This window comes from Exophiala aquamarina, assembly GCF_000709125.1.
Source record: "Exophiala aquamarina CBS 119918 chromosome Unknown aczIA-supercont1.4, whole genome shotgun sequence".
Classification (NCBI taxonomy): domain Eukaryota; kingdom Fungi; phylum Ascomycota; class Eurotiomycetes; order Chaetothyriales; family Herpotrichiellaceae; genus Exophiala; species Exophiala aquamarina.
The window spans coordinates 291,244-311,166 of record NW_013550584.1 but is presented as its reverse complement, the minus strand read 5'-3'; the positions used below and the strand labels follow the sequence as shown (position 1 = coordinate 311,166).

The 19,923-nt window shown below is 49.4% G+C and overlaps 5 protein-coding genes across 5 annotated transcripts; 4 read left to right on the top strand and 1 right to left on the bottom strand.

Moving 5' to 3' along the window:
• Positions 1-1,150: 1,150 nt before the first annotated feature.
• On the top strand, positions 1,151-2,803 carry A1O9_05255 (uncharacterized protein; the record flags this gene model as incomplete). Its single annotated transcript, XM_013404474.1, has 2 exons — positions 1,151-1,696; positions 1,760-2,803. 2 exons carry the CDS (start codon positions 1,151-1,153, stop codon positions 2,801-2,803), a joined length of 1,590 nt encoding a protein of 529 aa, XP_013259928.1.
• A 1,441-nt stretch (positions 2,804-4,244) lies between these two features.
• Positions 4,245-6,292, top strand: A1O9_05254 (L-ascorbate oxidase; the record flags this gene model as incomplete). Its single annotated transcript, XM_013404473.1, has 4 exons — positions 4,245-4,499; positions 4,574-5,493; positions 5,590-5,853; positions 5,938-6,292. The coding sequence occupies 4 exons, from the start codon at positions 4,245-4,247 to the stop codon at positions 6,290-6,292; spliced, it is 1,794 nt and encodes a 597-aa protein (XP_013259927.1).
• Positions 6,293-7,451: 1,159 nt separating this feature from the next.
• On the bottom strand, positions 7,452-10,663 carry A1O9_05253 (uncharacterized protein; the record flags this gene model as incomplete). Its single annotated transcript, XM_013404472.1, has 2 exons — positions 7,452-8,821; positions 8,857-10,663. The coding sequence occupies 2 exons, from the start codon at positions 10,661-10,663 to the stop codon at positions 7,452-7,454; spliced, it is 3,177 nt and encodes a 1,058-aa protein (XP_013259926.1).
• A 2,407-nt stretch (positions 10,664-13,070) lies between these two features.
• A1O9_05252 (uncharacterized protein) lies at positions 13,071-14,446 on the top strand (the record flags this gene model as incomplete). Its single annotated transcript, XM_013404471.1, has 4 exons — positions 13,071-13,301; positions 13,349-13,486; positions 13,539-13,874; positions 13,946-14,446. The coding sequence occupies 4 exons, from the start codon at positions 13,071-13,073 to the stop codon at positions 14,444-14,446; spliced, it is 1,206 nt and encodes a 401-aa protein (XP_013259925.1).
• Positions 14,447-18,620: 4,174 nt separating this feature from the next.
• Positions 18,621-19,217, top strand: A1O9_05251 (uncharacterized protein; the record flags this gene model as incomplete). The annotated part of the gene is made up of 1 exon (XM_013404470.1): positions 18,621-19,217. One exon carries the CDS (start codon positions 18,621-18,623, stop codon positions 19,215-19,217), a length of 597 nt encoding a protein of 198 aa, XP_013259924.1.
• Between the last annotated feature and the right edge of the window lie 706 nt (positions 19,218-19,923).

Here is a 19,923-nt window from a genome sequence, read left to right as displayed (position 1 = left end):
AGTCCTTTAGCGAGCTTAAGACTATAGAGATCGATAGCGTTACTATTCCTCCGCTAATATAGGTGAGTAAAGAGTATCGTTTTAGTTATAGCTACTATAGTATTCGTTTTAGCGTCGATTAGTTCTTATCCTACGGTCCTAGAAGAAAGAGAACCCCTAGTAACGTAGCCCTACCCCCTTATCCGACCTATAGGATAGGCGAGAATATATGCCGATTTAATCTCAATACAATATAGATCGTAATATCTAGTTTTAGTCGATACTTAAGGGTTCTATAGAATTACCTTAAATAATTATAACGAGATCTCGGATTTAAGTAAAGCTAGGAGGATATCCTTACGCCTTAAGGTCGAGTATTTATCGTATAAGTATTTACTCTTACTTATTTAATAATATCTATTATAGTTTACGAGTAATTACTCGTAAAATACTACCTCGTAGTCGACGGCCGAGACTAACGTAATTTATATTATTTACCGCCGCGGTAGCGCGAATACTCGTATATCGGCGATTTTAGTAGTCGGATATCGCTTAGAGCATCCTAGTCTCTCGATTTAATACTATTTTATTATGTAAATATATTAATTGGTGGAGTAGGAGGATGTAGAGGAGGAGGGAGTAGTATTTAGAACGCGTAAAAACGCGTGTTTTATTACTAGGGTGTTTCATTACGTGGTGCCCAGACTTATTTACACGGCACAATACACCTAAATGGGACGACGCGGTGAGCTTTTTACTCGTTGGTCAGTAAGGGGAGCCAAGAGCCTTGGCATATTTGCCCTGTTTGTTATAGAAGTTGACTCCAAGGTTCCAAACTTAGGTTCCTGCGGCGTTGTCGATACACCTTCGACTTCAATGCACACCACGCCCTTCGCCGACCAACGATGCTTAGCTGATGCATAGGGCACGGCGCAGTAGCTATGGAGTAGCCAAAGTCTTCAATTGGAATGCCATCTCGCCAACTCTACCTCCCTCTTTTATAGCGCGACGCACCTGTCGATCCTTCGGGACGAGTGATGATGGCAGGGATGGAAAGAGCAGGCCACAGGCCATAGGACAATCTTCCAGTGGCGTAGAAAAGGACGAGGAACTCGACTCCTGTTCAGCACGAGATGTACCGCCAGGAGCGAAAAAGCACGAATGGAGACCAATGTGGCCGAGCAAAGGGAGCAAGAAATTCTCCTTAGCTGTCGCACACCATGTCCTCCCTCTGCTTGAGGCGACACCCGACGATCCCCTAGATCCGCAAGCAGAACAGAAGGATGTCTTTATGGGGGTGGTTGCGGAGCCTTCCAGGCCACGGCCGCGAAACGACCGCAAACCTCCATCCCGTCGTTTCATGCCCCGCTCATTCCGCAAAGCCATCCTAGGTGGTTATGCACCGAGAAGCGAATCTTCGCCATCACAGTCACGGGCTAGGAAGGTGATACCAAGAGATCAGCGCTCGACCGAGCTCCTTGAACAGGAACTGCAGCTTGTTGCGCATCGCCAGCCACATCCCGATCCAATCCGAAATATCCTGACGATGTTGATCAAGCAGCGTCAGGTGAAAATCGCCCCTCCTCATTACGAGGCTTCGATCTTGGCCAACTGTCATCCAAAATTGGGCTCCATTGAATCCGTTAAATCTATCGTACGAGAAATATTCCGCGAGGAGGTGCCCATGATTCCAGCGCTCACGTTCGCTATTGTCAAGGTTTGTCCGTCCTCGGCTCTCATATTGTCTCAAGATGTGGACACCGCTAAGCAGTAAATGCAGGTCTTGTCCGTACACCCCGATAGCCTCTTTCGTGCATACATCACGGATCTGATGGAATCACAATGGATTTCAATCCCGCCTGCTGTTGCACAATTGATTGTTGTTGCGATGATCCGCGAGGGCCAAATTGAGCTCGCCCGAGCCGAAATTGGTAAAATGCATGAGAAAGGCACCGCCATCTCAGACTGGGTATGGTGCATCCTTATCCATGCGCTCTGTGACCGGGGTGATTGCGAAGCTATTCTTGACCTATGCTACACGCTCGATGATCAACACTTTTCGATTCCACGGCCGACTCTGCTCCATGTGTTGGACCATGCCAGTTCAATAAAGGATTTGGATTTGACAAAACACCTTTGGCATACGTACGTCGAGTCTATGCACATAATTCCAGATGAGGCTCTTAGCATGGCTGTGCTGCGTGTAGCTGCCCATCACTCTGATCAGAAGCTCGCGGAATCAGTTGCGCTAGTCTTGGGAAGCGGGACGACTTCCACGCTTCCATCACCCTTGGAGGAGTCTTCAATTCTTGCTTCGAATGGGGTGCTAGATGCATCCAGTGTTGAACCTCCCGTGCATCGTGCGGCTGAGCACGACACATTGCATGCCTTGCCTAACGGATCAGAAGCATCAGAGGTATCACTGAACAAGACGCATATTGATGATGGAGCTGTGAGTACACTTGATGGCCATTTAGAGGCCGGTAACGCCATTTTGGAAAAGAACGCACGTGTGGACAAAGGACCTTCCCCATCAATCAGCACAAAAGGGACAGCAGAACCAGTCAAGTCAGGCATCACGGCAGACCACATTCAACCCCCTCTGCGCACAATTTCCGCTGAAGCCAAGTCCCTCTTGGCCTGGGTACGCTCCTCTCGCAATGGACGGAGCGTCTATCGAAGGAATCGTCGAGTAGGCAATCTATTCCCCGTCTTTCGCGAAGACATGGGGCTGAGAGATGCGAGGTTCGATCCTATGCTGGCTCTCAGGCGAAGGCAGGGCTGTGGCTACGGCCCGTTGCAAAGACCAAGGAGAAGAGGATAAGTCCTGGCAAAAGGACAGAACCACGTTTGGATCGAGGAGAATCTGCGAGCTGAACTACTACAATTGTTTCCACAAGGGCTTTTCATGACATACATGCTCTCAATACGAGTATTGTCACGCCCTTGCATGAGTCCGACACCAGCAACGCCATGAAGCCTCGAACTCGGGCCACATAATTCACGAGGGCCGCCGGATTCTAGTGGTCGTAAAACCACGTGGAGGCAGTGCAGCCTTCCCCAGGAAAACTCAGCCGTGATTAAACGAGTACCAGGTGCGGGATCCAAGGTTCAGATAAAGCCCCCGGCCAGATGGAAAAAGCTTGCCCACCATCTACCTCGGCCTGTGGTCTCTAAAATGTAAAGCAGTAATCACAAGCGGAGGATGTTAGCGATGACAGCCTACAAAGATTCCTGAAAGGTTGGTACTAACGTGCCTGAAGCGGATGATGTGTCGATCTCAACATTCGAATTTCTCAACCTACATAATTCCAGTAGTGATTCGTAATGGTAGGGCCGAATCGATTGCCGAAAGCAAGATTTTGGTTCTTTTGTGAGTTAGGCGTTCCGTGAGATTCCCAAGGTAGGTAAACGCGGCGCTCTGCACTGAAGATCTGCGAGGATCGTCATGTCATCAGGGAAGTCCCGTGATGAGACGCTCCAGCTCCAAATTAAGCATTGACCGCTTTTAGCTTCGCTGGGCATCTAGGCAGAACCTGGATGTTGTAAAGGACTAGAGGAGGCTGTCTCGAGAGATAGTGATGCGTGGTTGATATATCGCTGGCCCGTCTTCAAGATGCAAACACAACTCTCTTGACTCAATGTGAATCGTAATCCGTTACAGTTGGCACCCAGATGGTTGTGTTATATAGCTGGATACCTAAGCGGAACTTTGCCCCAGAGTGTCAGCGCCAAGACACGCTACCGCCCGCAGCCTAAAGCTTAAATCCAACTTCAGCATCACCAAGCACCTGGATAGTCAGGACTCGTAGCCTGTAGGTCCCTGCCTCGTCCCGTCAAACTAACGGTTTTGCGGAATGGGGCAGAGCACCGAAAGCGGATAACATTTATGCCTGAGCGGCACAAATTGGCTTCCGGCTGAGTCGATAATTACTATTTGGTGGCACAGGAACTGGAACTGTGCGCAATCCGCAAGCCGTGCTCAATCCGCAAGCCGTGCTCATTGAGCTTGTGTAGCTATGTCCGATGGTCGTGGTCGAGTCAACTCTTCAGCCACTGGAAAGACGCAATAAACGGGATATGCGTTGCATCTCGTACATAAACCCGCCCGCACGGCCTGACAGGCCGATCTGCAGATCTCTTTGCGGACCTATATTCTCACACTTGTGTAGCGCGCCCAATCTGACCTCCAATAAATAGCTGAGATGCCCCGCTCAGTCCAGCTAGAGTAGTCGCTCATTTCGCAATTCATACCATCCGTCAAAATGCTGACGACTACTCTCCAGGCTGTAGCTGTCGTTCTGCTCCTGGGGTGCGATGTCGCCGCCTATGCTCCCGACCCTCAGTTAAGCCCGGACTATGTGCTGGTCGCCACAGCTGCCGACATCACGATCAACTGTCAGCAGAGATATTCGGTTATTTTCAACGGCACCAGCCCTGGGCCTCCACTTTACTTGAAGGAGAATTATACGACTTGGGTCCGAGTCTACAACGACATTGAAAATGAGAATCTCACTGTGGTAGGTATTGAATAGCGTTCAGTATTACCTATCAGTAGTATGGGGAATCGGGCACTGATGGTTTCTACCTTCAGCACTGGCACGGATTGAGCCAACGCACAGCTCCTTTCTCAGATGGAACGCCGCAAGTCTCACAATGGCCCATTGCGCCATTCGAGTTCTTCGACTACTCAATCACGCCACTAGTCGGCGATGCTGGCTCATACTTCTATCACTCACATGTAGGGTTCCAGGCGAACACGGCGCAAGGAGTTCTTATCGTCGAAGATCAGAATTCCGTCCCCTATCAATACGACGCCGATCTTTCATTGTTTATTCAAGACTACTTCCCGAAGAACGACTCGACTATTGAGAATGATCTTGTGGCAAACCCGTTCAAGTGGTCTGGCGAACCAGAAGCCATCGAGATTAATGGGCAAAGTGGCAACTCATCATTCAATAACGCTTCTGATCCATCCTGTACGCCGCACATCATCACCGTCAAACCTGGTACAACCTACCGTCTCCGATTCATCAGCGGCACTGCTCTATCACTTGTCACGCTCGGAATCGAGGAACACGACAACCTAACCATCATCGAGGCGGATGGAGACTACACTAAGCCCTGGAGTACTGATCATCTTCAACTTGGTAGTGGGCAACGATTTAGCATCTTACTGCGCACCAAAACTGAAGCTGAGCTGGCATCTGCGACCAAAATGAGCTATTGGCTTCGCTATGAAAGCAGAGATAGGCCGACAAACGTCACCGGTTATGCGTTGCTACAGTACGATCTACCTGGCTCGGATCTCCCAAGCATACTTCCTGCAACAAATCCAGTCACCCTTTCTGGGAATGTCACAAATTGGGCTGAGTACTCTTTGGAGTCTTTGCAGGAAACTGAGCCTTTCCCGACTCTGGCTGAAGTCACAAGAACTGTGACAATCACAATGCGACAAGTCATTAGAGAAGGGGCTTATGTCAACAATACCATAAATGGCACTTTGGAGTGGGCGTGAGTTCCTCGTATCCTTCGCATGATTGCTAGTCCTGCTTTCCACTTCAAACCCAGCGCGAAAGTAGTCATTTTTCTAATTGTGATTATCCTTAGGCAATCTAACCTTGTCTGGCAAACTGAGGAGCGAGAGGCAAACAACAGTCTGCCATATCTAGTGCAAGTTTATCTTACTGGCCAAACACCGAATTACACAGCCGCCTTGCAAAATGGAGGCTGGGATCCCTACAGCAATGCCTTCCCAGCCCTACCAGGCGAAGTTCTCGACATCGTCTGGCAGAGTAACTCGGGCGTAACAGGTGGATGGGACTTCCATCCCATGCACGCGCACGGAAAGCACTATTTTGACCTTGGCTCAGGGTAGGTTCTGCAACGGTCCTTATTTCTTGCAACTCTTCATGCAAGGCTGTCGTATACTCCATTTCGACTGATTTTGCTATCTAGAAATGGTACATACAACGCCACAGCGAACGAACCGAGGTTCGTCAACTACACCCCGGCGAGACGTGACACAACTTTACTGTACCGCTACGCCACCTCAGGCATGCCGCAGACTACAGCGGGGTGGAGAGCCTGGAGGATCAGGGTCACCGAAGAAGACGTCGGTGCATGGATGATGCATTGCCATATCTTGCAGCATATGACAATGGGTATGCAAACGGTCTGGGTTTTCGGCAACGCCAGCTCGATTCTCGCTAAATTTCCAAATCCGCCATATATAAATGGATACCTTGATTATGGTGGTGATGCATATGGGAACGATACTTACGACCCGTTGGTCACGACGTTGCTACCTTAGATCCAATCGTTGGATTTAGCGGGTGATGCTCGTTTATGTTGGATCTAGCATTAAGGATGAAGATAAGACATGTCAAGCACGCATACAAACCAAATATACAAGGCATACTGTGGAATATACGGACGTAGCTGGCAAAGCAAGCATCGCCACTTTAGACCGATAAAGCTAGCTAGCATAGCCCAGGACTTTTGCCGCCAATGCTCTCCCGGCTCACTTCAGTTCAGTTCGATTGTCCCACAAGCCATCATGGCCAATTAGATCCCTTTTGTAAGCTCCTCGATCAGAAACACCAACATACCCCCAAAAACTTTCGCTAATACACCTCACTTGACACAACAGCGCCCACACTATGCACTCCTCAACGGAAGAAACCTGGTTTCGACCCGTTGATTCCAAGGAGGAGGGACTTCGTCACTAAGGCGGGGCCCGTTCGGAACGGCAGCAATGATTTCGCCCTGGTAGGTATTTCCAGCGCTGTCCACAGCCCGCCAGAGCATTTCTTCTTCTGGCATAATCTTTTTGATCTTGAAGTCTTGTCGGCCGGTCCTATCCAACATGTGCTGCGTGAGATCGCGGCGTGGGCGCACCGGAGGGTCGCAGAGGTCGCATCTCAAGGCCCACACTTTCGAGGACCTTCCCTTATGGACATTGTAGACCCCAACATTCACTGTAAAAGGTAACAGCCAAAGAGTTGTGTTACTCGAGGCGTCTCAAGTTGACGGAAGATATACCCAATACTCGAAAAATCAATATGAGTGTTCAGGAGACTGTCTATCAACTTTAGCCGTCTCGTCTAGATTGAATGTCGTCGAGTATCTTCGATGTTATGAAATAATTCAGATCTTATATTCCAGCCTGTATTAATCTTGACTCAGATTGTCTCAAGAGTACAACTTAGCTTTCTTTGCTGGTGTTTTTTAACGCGAAGGATATTGCCTGACTGACCATGGCGAGGCTGTTGGAAAAGGGGGAACGCAAACCTTTTTCGGAAAGGCCTGGGACACTCAGCAAGGCTGGAGTGATGGTATGTGACTGCATTGTAAAGGATGAATAGAAGAAGAGAAGCGCAAGTTTGATGTCAAAAAGATTAGTTAGCTGCAGGGAAAGCCGTGGTGATGAAGCCGGTGCGACTATCATGTTAGTCTGGAAGGAAAATGTGCTAGCCCATGTCTTGTTTAGCAATCCACAACAGCTTTCCCTTGAACCCTTTCTTGGCTTTCCACTCGTGCTCTGGCATCAGCCTCCCCTCGCTACTGCCATCTAGCTCCCTTACGACCTGGAACCATCCTCGCTCCTTGATCTTATCGACTACTGCTCCCGCATCGATAACCCGTGTGACCGTTTCTTTCAGGCATCTACCCTTGTTTTTTAACTCGACTCCTGCTAGTGATCTGCCCATACCCATGCGGAAAATCCTGCCGATGAAGTCGGGATTGTTGACCGGGTCGGACAGTTGTGACTTTGTGCCATTCAGGAAAATGTCGATCTCGTATGATGCTTCAGTGCAGCCAACATTTTCGAATACAACGCAAGGTTTCAATTGCTTTGCTTTACCAGCTTGCGGGGCATTGGCACTTCCTCCAGTCTGCTTTTTGGGAGTTGAGAGCAAAGTCAGAGTCCCGCCGCCGCTAGCTTTGGCGACTTTCGATCTTGGCTTCGGAAGCTCGAAAACATCAGGGCTCGCCGGCGGGGCATATACGTAGCCAAGAGCAGCGGTAGGTTTGGCAACGTCCCCAGTGGTAGTGTAGGCCCAAGCATTCGGATTGACCAAGTCTAGAGCATGGGCCTGATCCACGAACGGTCGCAGTGGGAATTCCGCTGTCACCTTGGTACCAGGATTTGAACGCAGGTAGTGCTCGAAAAGTCGGTCCATGTTGCAATGATACGACAGGAAAATCGGATCGAAGGCCGTATATGTGTTATCCGCCATTTCCCCAACTGCACCACCAGTCCATCCGTGGAAATTATCGTGTGCCTGCTCGAAATGCCCATCGAAAGTGCCGTAGGCGACGGTGTAGTCTGAGTCAGGCATTTCCTGCAGAAATTCAGGAAGGGCCGCCCATGCTGCTTCAGCAGTAGTTTGAGGAGTGGGATTGTATTGAGGAAGACTGAAGACGGGTTGTTGCATGGACGTGACAATCTGTTGGTGGTACAGATTGAACAGGTTGATCTGCTTGTTCCAGGCTTCACGGGCGGGCCCAGGCTGGCTAGGCCTACCATTCACGAGAATTGGGTTGCGTTGAACGTAGGGTGTTTTGGGGTTCGATTTTGATTTACCCTGATAACTGTATGCCCAACGTAGAGGGTTCTTGTGTGTTGTCCCATCTGGATCCGTGTAGGTGTCTTCCAGGAAGATCTCCGGGATCCCAGCATATCGAGAATCCGGATTAGCTGCATCAGCTGCAAACCCATTCCAGTACGGAATGGGGAAGTCAATCAGCTCTTCCACATATTTCAAATAACAGCGATGCCAGAAAAATGTAGCCTCTTGATAGTGCAGGCACCACCAAGCATCTGCGCCAGTTAGTTCTAGAAGGGTGGCAGTTGGTAGAGATAAAACCTACGCAGTTCACCAAGCTCCTGCCACTTCGATTTCAGTGACCCTACTCCTAGCACATTCCGTAGCTTGGCCCTGTACTGCGACAGTTCAATAAGAGTTAGTTCACGAATATCTTTGCGAGTTCGAAAGAGCGGTGTTCTAAACCGCTCCAGTGGCACAAGAGGGGCAGAAATATTGTCTGATTCGCTCTTTCTACAGCCCTGGTTGATCCACGTTCGAAGTAACTCTAGAGCATCCCCTGGCCAATACTCGGTCGGATCGCTCGTAATAGGCATTGAGCGAGACGCAACATGATGGTAGATAGTGACCGCCTGGAGCTTGACTTGATCATAGTTATCCAAGCCCAAATTCTCTGCGTCGGCTGTCCAGGGAGGAATCGGAGCACCAAAGTGTTTCATTGCGCCGACCCAGTGTTTCCCCACTTGGACTCGCTTTTCCAATGGCTCAATCCAATACGGCATTGTGAATAGGTCTTTGATATCATGCTCCCATGTGGGACTCACGGTCTTAGCAGACTGCGTAAAACTGGGGTCAGGACGACATACCGCACGTTTCCTCGAGGATAGGACTGGACATTGACCTCTCCGAATATTTTGGAGAGTGGGCGAGCTCTGGCAACCAATAGCTGCGGTACGAGCAGCCAGTGTTGACTGATTGTGGATGATAGGTCCATCAACATGGTCATCAGGGTCGTCCTTGTCAGATCTAGGCATCATTTGTGGGTTGGACGATGCCAGTGAACCAATCCAGTCTCTGAAGAACTTGACTCCTCGAGGGGCAATTGCACTGATAGTGCCATCCGGCCTCATCTCCAACGGGGCGTCATGATTGTAGTTTGTGGCCCATGGCAGTGTCAGGTCGAATTCGTCCAGCGGCACTGGCCTATAGATTCGTCTCCGAGACTCAGCAAGTGTCATAAAATCTATCATTGCAGCATTGACTTGCTTCGGATCGCCCAATCGTCCAGCGACTTTCTCCAAGTAGTCGGTCATTCTATTGGAGAAGCTAGAATTTCCTTTGCGTTGCTCTTCGAGATTGGCGATGAACTCACGTTCGGGGCTGTCTGTTTCGTTTTTGAAGCGAGGGCTTTCCCTGACGGCGGCTTCAATTTTTGCTTCCAGGTCATATTTCTGCGGTGGGCTGGCCTTTGGATCAAAATTCCCGGGGAGATGGGTAATATCTGGCACGTATTGCATGAGAACTCCCCTCTTCCACGAATAGATCGGATTCCATGGGTCGACCATAAGCATTGCATAGATGCAGTCCTTGGAAAGCAAGGGAGTCTTCATGCTCAGCAAGATCGATGCACCCTGCACGTCTTCATACGACGGCTGTAGAATCGTAAAGGCAATATTCTGGCCCTCTCCATACTGGGCTACAAACATTTTGAGCTGGTCATTGCCGATAAGAACATTATCAACCTCCGGATGAAGTTTCGGATCTGGTTGTGGACTTCCTGGTGGAGGATATAATTGCACCAACGCAAGCTTGAGGGCATCCACTGCTACGCCATAGGGATCGGACTTGAATCCAAGGGGTTTCAGGTCGGCAGATGGCTGTTCTACAATCAGATATACTGGCTTGGCTTCTGAAGAGGGACGTACCTGAATAGCGGTCGCTGTCGAGACTCCAAACAAGTCCGAATTATAGAAATGTTCGCTGGGGAAGTCAAAATCAACATTTTGAGAAGAATTTGTGTTTGGTAGCGCTGATACTAGATTAACAGTCGTGGTAAGTAGCACATGAGCCAGCCATCGCTTCACATTCTTAACTTCAACTCGCGGATTGAGCTTTTCATCGACAAAATCCATCTGTCTCCGTGAGTTGAACCACTTGTTTATCCCACTTGAGATATAACCCTCCATGCCCCTTGCATCTTGGACATTGGATAGGCTGCTGTTCGGGTCAGTGAGATAAGGGAATTTGCTGAATGTGGCCAAGATTTTATTTGAAATGTTGTTGGTGAAGTTATTGTCAGTCCGAAGCCAGTGGATCCAAGGGCTGTATGGCAAGTCAGCTTATCGAAATTGCCAGTTTACATGGCGACATACACGTGCATCTCCTTCATCACTAGACTTCCATTGACATGTCCATTGAAAGGGCCCATATAAGACTGGTCTCCAAAGGCAAGAGTTGAATCTCCTTGGAAGATCCAGGCAAGGGAGTCCTTCCCATTGGCGCGTTCTCGCTACGTACGTCAGGATTTGGTGCCTTAAGATGCTTACATGAGGGCGATATATCACTCGACTTACTCCATAGTAACGAAAGCGCTTGCCGTCCCAGCTAGCGACCTGTAGGAAGACCTCCTGATCTTCCACGAGCTCAGACCCGACAACACACAAAGTCCAGGAGTTGCTGTCAAAAGGAGTAGCTTGAATCTGCTTTTCATTTCCTGCTATGAAAGCAACAAAACGGATGGTTTGGTTAAGCCAAGCCTCGTTTTCGTCTGTGCTTGGTATGACTGATCCATCCGAGACTGCAAAGACCTGAAAGAACGTATTCGAGTCTGGCTTTTCGGAATCGTCTTCCATAATAATGTGTCAATGCTGACCTGTTTCAATCGAACAGCGGACTTACCGTAGAAAGGTCTCAGAACGTCATCAAGGGAGAACGCGTTGGGGTGTGCAGGAAGCCACGTTTTCCCAAAGAAGTCAAGGAAGTTCTCGTCCGTGAACTTCTTGTCTGCAGGGAAGTCCTCGAAGGGTACATCGCCCGTACGAAGGAACCGGCGCCAATAGATCGTGGAGCCCCTAGCCATGTTGCTTGTTCGTTGAGATGGTATCAAGCACCCAGTGAGTTGTCTGAGAGAACGCGTGGGGTTCGTGATGTTGGGTGGCTGAGGTTATTCTAAGGATAAATATACTAACTGTCGTTGAACTACAGAGGTCGTCCGGTAGACTGAATGAATGCTTAAAGAATGGGATAAGCTGGAGATCTTGTATAGGCCCCAGAGTCCAAGTATAATGTAAATCCGACTGGAATGCTTTCTAGACTAGATTGGCAACACTACAGTTTGAGTGTGACAGCTCCAGACCGCCTGAGTTATGTTGCGACAGGGCCTGAAAATAGTGACACCTTGGCTTTCTGTCGATCATGCACATAGCTTTGGTCATATTTATTACTTCTGGCCGGAGGTACTGCAAGCAATGGCTCATGTGGAGTTACGGTGGGGGAAGGGGAGGGTCGCTGGAGGAAACCATATGTTACAGATACTCAAAAGGAGTTTGACAATACGCGATATTGGAACCTTCACGGATTATGCCACATTGTGATTCGTAGTCAGCCCGAGGCGCCTGTCAGTCGAGCCGTACCGTTCCGACTCAGAAGCCGTTGACTGACTGAGATCGTCGTGTGAGGTGATATGGCCAACGCATGAATACCCGATGTCAACCTGCTTTGCCTATGACGGCTCAAGGTTCAAGGGCGGACTCACTCTTTAGGGCAGAGGGAAATGCTCGGTGAGTCTCGGTGTCCACTCTCACCGCCTGATTCGTTTTGAGGCATCTCAACAGCATAGATCGCCATGTCAAAAGATGCACGGAGTGCTGTTACGAGGCTCAACAAATCACTCAGGCAGAATCTAGATCTAAGACCCATGCAAGCAGATACGGATGTGACTGAGAAAGGTTCGGATCGAATTGCGGGGAAGGGATGTTCCGGGCCTGACATCCCCCGTGGCTAGCTGACATCAGCCAAACATTTTCTGCTTTTGCTGCACGTAATAGTCTAGTTTTGAGCTATACGGTGTTGAGATGAGTTGTCAAGATCTTTGCCGACGTCTATAATACGTCTAGACTGGCTTGCTGGCAGTGCGGCTTCTGCCCTCGATACCACGAGGGTGGGCCAATTGGATGGAAACAATTGTTGACCTGGGAGTGCTTCGTGCCATGTCATCACTCTCGAGACGGAACTGTTTATTCGTTGTCCTCGAGCGGTCAAGGCAGTCCTTGGATTCAGCTGACCAATATTCCCAAATCTAAGGCGCACAGTGCAGGAGCTGAAGATGTCAGAATTTCGTGCAGTGTCGTCTCACACATCACAAGGACATGTGGTAGGGGGTTGTGAGACTTAGGCTTCGGCGCAAGGTTGACGGGTCCTGATGGTAGGAGCACTGAGCGGTATAAGTACACCATGAAATCGTCGAAGGGGCTGCTCGTATGACCCAACATCAGCACCATTAGGTTCGTCCATTATTGCAACCTTGACCGAATATTCAAAATGGCCACTCCAAAGACGCTTTCTCAGTTTAGCCCTCCTGCGTTCTTGACCGACATCAAACCAGAAAATGTCAAAGCATGGTCGGATATCATTTCTGGGTGGATGGACGATGAGATCGCTGGCCGCCATGAAGGGCGAACACCCCTCAAACAGTTCTTTAATGGCACAGAGACTCCGTATGACCAATCCGCAGACCATGTTAACATCACCTGGTTTGGGTTCCCCAAGAAGGTAAACAGATTCCCATAGCATCTAAATCCCCTGGCTAATTGAGGAAGGTTATCGGGAGCGACGAGCAACGCTGGAAAAAGGCCGAGTCCACACGAATGGTTCAGGATGAATATCTGGAGTGGTCTGTCTTGCGCGATGAGGCTGGATCCATCACTAGTGCGACTTTCACTTGCGAGGGCCCCGAGGTATGTCCAAAGCCCACTATATCCACCGCTATCTAACACTTTCCTTGAAAAGTATTGGGAGTTCTTGGGAAAGCATCAACCTGAAGAAACCTTCGAACTTATTAAGAAGATCAATAGTCCCTTGCTCGATAATGCTGAGATGGACTGGTTTTTCAAAAAGGATCATACCGGTAACTGGGAGTTTGATCGCAACAACAAGTTCAACAACACCACCAGTGGAGGAACGATAATCAGCCTTTGGCAACCGAACAACACCCTTTCGGCAGAGATTGATATTGCGGCTCAAGGGACTGTGATCCGTCAATCACATGGGAAGATCATTGACTCGTCAGACCAGCTGATAAAATGCTCTCGTTATGGTGACCCCGACCGCAACTCAGATCCGGCAGTAAGTAATAGTTCTGTTGGCTTTTGCCTTTGGTCTTCCACAACTACATCCGCTGACAGATCCATTGGTAGATCGGCGCAGCGATTAATCAGGCAGCCCGCAAAGGTAACACCCTCTCTGTCGCCGATCCCGTGGCTCTCTACATGCAATCGTTCGACACATCGAACCTATCCCTCGACACTAGTGGAAACCGTGACGGGACTGCTCAAGACCCCATCCCGAGCTCGTGGATCGAACTCCAGCGAGGCAGCGCACTTGGCAAGAAGGTTCCCCTAGGCCTCAGACTCCGAATCCGAAACAACACCGGAGCCAAGACAGCTGACGGGTCCCGCCTGCTCGATGTGTCTGACATATGGGATGACAGCACGCAGAACAACATTCGCTATGCGGCACAATTCGCTGATCATATCAAAATGGGGGTGGCGGGAGTTTTGGGAAGCAAGATCGCGCAGCCAACAGTGGCTGACGCTCTGCCGTGTGTAGGTAGCAGTGAGCATGCATCACTTCTGGCAAAGGCAGCGCCAAATGCACACACGAATGGACATGTGGCTCCTCGCGGCTTTCGCATGTAGTGGTTTGGATTGCATGACGTCCTCAGCTCGAGCTGCACGGTAACATCAGGTGTACAATCTTTATAGACAAAGTAAACAGAGGCTTGATGGTACGTTTTGCATATAATCCAAATCCCAAATTTGTATTCCCGAGACCATATGCATTATAATTACCTGTGCTAGACCCTACGATAGGAACACGATGCTGGTAATTAAGCATTTGAGGTTACAATAATGTCCACGGGACTTGGCGATTTTATTTTAGAGTCGGTTATGCCCGTGACCCTTCCTATTTAAGTACAAGTGCTAAGCTAACAAGGACACTAACTTTTGCCTTGGCCTCGAATATCATGATTATAGTAAATCCGTATCTGGAACAATTAAGGGGTAACTAATTAAACGAGGCGCTCTGCGCTTCAAATTCTAATGTTGACAATTTCGTCCGCCCTCTCAAATTCCACGTCGAATAAACTGGTACAAACGCGATCTTTTCACAAGCCCTACTAGAACCTAGATCAGTGGACTGAAAAACCCGGAGGGAGTAATAGGACGCATCGCATGGCACCATTCGACTTCTTCCCCTGGCTGCCGCTAGGCCTGGCCTTGTTGCTACTGCCTTACATACACGCATGTTGTGATCTTGATGATCCTATTTCGTTCAACCGAATGTGCACAAACAGGAGTGTGCGCGCCGATACACCGGTTCTCGTGAAGTCAATCAATTATACTAAGTATGTCGACACCTTCGCCTATGAACCTTGGAATGCCGTCACGCTCTTTCTCGCCAGGGACACCCTTCGACCAGGCTGCGAGGGAACCTGGTGCTCCCTAATGGGCCCTGTGTGCCGCTTAATCGAATGTCTTCCGCTCATTCAAGACCCCAACGTCGCTACCAACGATGGGAAAACCATCATCACCGACTTTATGGTCGAGATACCAAGCGATGCAGGTCCCGACGGACCCCATTATAATCTAGCGGCAACTTTCTTCAACACTCAGAACTTCGGTTTCGCTATTCCGTATGCGTATAACAACTCGACCGATGACAATTACTCGAATTCTTCGCTCCACTATGCCAACAATTGGGGCGATTTCAACGTGACGAACACAAAGCCAGTGCCAGGTACGAATGAGGACGGCTTCTTCAATTTTGAAGTCAATCCTAGTGCTGAAAGCTGGGACAGTAGCTGGCCCGCATATCTGCCGGCCCCGCCTTGCCCTGCATACGGGTGTGCTAGAATATGTGTCAATAAACTGTACCCTGAGGTCATCGATACCGAGGACGACCTGATACCCGTCAAACAATGCATTGGTGAATGTCCAGGAATGGACACTTACATAAACTACTGCACAGATTTGGGCGGCCAGGCGCAGGATCTGTCCCGGTTCGGTGTCGAGACGGGCTTGGGAGGAAACTGGAAGGATTTCGTTCCGGATGGCTGCGCTTTGTATGAGGGTGAAGCTTTCCCCAAGGCTGCTGCGAGTTTGAGTGCCAGCTTAGCAAGTGCCAGCGCCAGCGCCATGGCTACCAGGTCCAGTACTGCGGCTTCGGCAACTCCAACATCAAAGGGCAATGCATTGAGAGGGGAGATATCTTGGACTGGGTCTGCCTCCCGAGGTCTGGCGCTGCCCGTCGTGATTACCTTCTTGTTGACAACAGCATTTTGTGGTTCTTGATCTCGGTGTGGTATTTAACAACGTATTGGCGCATATATGGATGTCCACTATTAATCTGCATATCATCACTATAGAATAGGCTGAATAAAAGCCCAGTAACCGGAAAGACTCTGTGGCATGACATCACTGGTCCTTTTGTCTCGGTAGCCCTCGCAAAGCGAGACCTTTCCTACACGTCATGTCACTTCCAAAGCTCGGCTATCCGCAATTCAAATCACCCTCGGAAAATAACTCCAACCTTTCAGCACAGATCTGTGATTGATTCCCAGAACGGGGCGAAGGCACGAGGTTAGTTTATCCTGCTTCAGGATTAGACTATACATTTCACTTTTGTGCTTAAAAGCCGTGTACACCATTCTGAAACGGCAAGGTCCGAAGTCAAGGGGCATTACGTCAAACAGTTCCTGGATAGGCTGTCTACTTGGAGATACAATTCAGTGCAGCAGTATCGACGATGACGATCTTGTTGAGAGACCTAGTGGAACTGCATCCGATGATTTCACTTACCCCAGTTTCACTCTTAGACCCCGAGGCAGTCAGATTCGTGCGCTCTCGTCTACTGGTGCTACGACTGCATCTACCACAACAAAAGACGTTTGATTTTGTTTCCTACCTACCATGCTTCGAGAGATCATTCTGTATCCCCTATTAGCAGCTTCCTTCTCGGATCAGAGATATAAAATATCTTATCCTCCACCTCGGTGAACGGCATATGGACCTTAAATCGATAGCAACCTACCAATGTCGAAGTCCTCAAATCCCAACCTCAACCAGGAATGGCTCCGGATCGTGCAAGCCTTCAAGGAAAACAACAGACCTTCTCATCTAGCTTCCCATACAAGAGAAGAGCTGGGCCTGATTGCGAACCAGTTCTATCAAACGACTCAAGCCATTGTAATGCAATCTCGCCTCGCAAACTTGCACTGGCAATACAACCTTACTGGGCCCATAGCGCCTGAACTCGTTCTCAATACTTGGTTCATAGTAAATCAGGCCTGCGGTAGTCTCGCTCATACACCGACATCACCAGTCTCAGGAGCAATGGCTCTGTCAGACTTGCAGACCCTTCCTAGCTCTCCACAGGCCTCTCTAGGCTTAAGAGCCGGCGCGAAGAGACAGAGAGGAAGCGAATACTCACCCAAATGAACATAGCAGAGATCATCTCTGCCAATGTCAACCACCGGCTCTCTTGTTACAAAGCACCATAGATCCCAACGACAAGGACTGGCTCTATATCTGCAATGCTTGTGGCCATTTTATTCTTAGATCTAGGCACTTCTGTTTCCACGTCAGCAGAGGGACAGGCCGACTAGGCTTCAGGGTCATCAGCGTTGACATCGAGCAATCCTTAAAGTGATACGGCTTGGATAGCGCGGGAAACGAGTGCATGGGCGAAATGGTACCGGCTGCGCAAAGACGATGAGAAATGGTCGGGTCGGGCTTCCATGTAGACCTAGGATCAAGGCGGACACTGCAGCTAGGACCCAGAGAAGGTTGAGCACGGCGAGGAGGGACAAGCAGGCTTGGACTCGTGATGGGAGCTACATTTCTTCCGAAGAAGAAGAGTTCGATGGTGCTGAGGTGTAGCACGGCGATACGAATCTGGATGATTGAGACTGCGGTTTTGAGCGCAGGGAGTGGGTACTAAGTGTTGGCAGCACAGCATTTGTCTTCACCAATTTGAAAGGCAAGAAAGACCCCTTGCAGAATCATTGCGCGAGTAGCATCTGTGGCATGTACATGGATACTACCTAGGGAGGACGTTGCTATGCGGAAGGGGGTTGAGATGACAGAAGCGGCACATTCCTCGGCGGCATGCAACATCTACGATGAACACGAGGTAGTTTCCCAAAGAAGACATAACATTTCGCTTGAAACCAATGGGTGCTTGAGATATCTCGTAGAAGAATCTTGGTGCTGATGTCGGATACTAGTACGCTCCGTGTTCTTTTGGCTTACCTAACATGCAGAGTCGAGGAGTATTGGGCACCATCAGTCATTCGTTAACTCCCTGCCTATGGACCCAATCTACGCACACTGTTTTAGGCTAGTATATGTCATCGAATGCGTGAGGCTTCGTGTTACTGTTCTGAGATGGGTAGCAGTCATGCGAGAAATGCATTTCCTGGTATCGGTCAATTGCCACCCAACTATTCAAACGGAGGTGATCCTGCAAGTACGATTGACAATCCTGTTCAATGCCTGGTACCAAGCATATTTAACTTATCAAGGCTCCCAAAATAGCACTCGAATTGGTCAGCGTGGACCGCGTAGGAAGAGTAGACTGGCTAGTGCCAGTGCGGATGCAACCTTACAATAAGGGGATACTGATGCATACACACTCGTAGGTCCCTGGCTCAGTAGCTGTAGGTCTGGTAATACGCGGAATGGACACCGTTAGTCCTCCTCTTAGATGTGTGTATATAGTGGACAGTGATCCCAGGTCTTCAGTCCTGCTAGTACTAACACAACGATTCCCAAGTATCAGGTAAAGCTCAGTATCCTCGTCCTGAACACCATGTCTGCAGAACAGAAAAACAGAACGATTCCTCCTGGTGTAACCAACAACGCCAAACGCACCATAACAAACAAACTGACCGGAGAGACAGTTACGTGGAACAAATTTGGCTATGAGACCAACGGGGAGCGATCAGAGGCCACACTTGTCGTCGGGCCTGGCGGTGGGCCACCTCTCCACTATCATACCTCGTATGCAGAGAAATTTGAGGCTCTCAACCAGACGTTAGGAGTTTCATTAAATGGCAAGGACATCTATATCCATCCCGGGGAAGCCGCTGATGTCCCGGTCGGGGCTCCCCATCGCTTTTTCAATGATACGGACGAAGACATCACTTTCAAAGGGTCGGTCATTCCCAGCCATGATGGATTCGAAAGGAGCCTCTACATCCTCTTCGGACTCTGCAATGATGATCTCTCCGACCCAAAGACTGCTCTGCCGAAGAGCATTCTTCACACTGCAATTGTTGCTGACATGGGCGACATGCGCTTTCCGGGGATTGCGGGTGTGGCGACAAACTATTTGCTTAAGGGATTGGCCGCATTTGCGAGGTGGCGCGGTATTGAAGAAGAGCTGCTGAAGAAATACTGGGATTGAATTGGATATTTGGATTTAGAGGATTGATGCTTTAGGAGCGGGTGTTCTTAGAGCACACTTTCTCCATAGATTTGGAAACGCCATGTTTGAAGCCTATGGATGATTATCGAATGCCAGGACCCAGAAGTCCCGCGAAGGCGACCTCGCTTAGACGACCCGTTTAAGAATTCCGGCGTAGGTAAGCATGCAGGATCGCTTTCATATCGGCGCTACCTACGGTCTCTTGGCGAAAGGTATGGGACTCAAAAAGATGAGCTCGTGTTGCTCGGAGGCGCAGCGTCTTGGAAAGACGGAACGCCAAGGGATTGGTAATCATTCAGCTCGGAGAGTATATTATTGGCAGTTCATCTTCATTCTTGAACAAAGCGCACTGGCTTCAAAAATGGTGATTCTGACCAATAGCTGTAGAAGTGCTGAGAAGCAAATACCGCAACCGGGTGTCGAACAGCAAAGGAGGGCAGAAATGATCACTCATACTCATAACAAGTAATATGTAAAACTGCTAGGAAGTGGAATAGCAAAGGACTTGTGGGTGACTTGAAGCACATGAGGCACATGACGTAAGCGAGGCTACGGTGGGCGTTCCTGACATTGAGATAGTTCGTATCAGGCACTATTCTAGACTAGCGACTCACGGCTCGTGAATGCTCGCCCGAAGTTTATCCTCCTTGGCATGTTTGCTGGAAATGTTTCTCCGGGACGATCC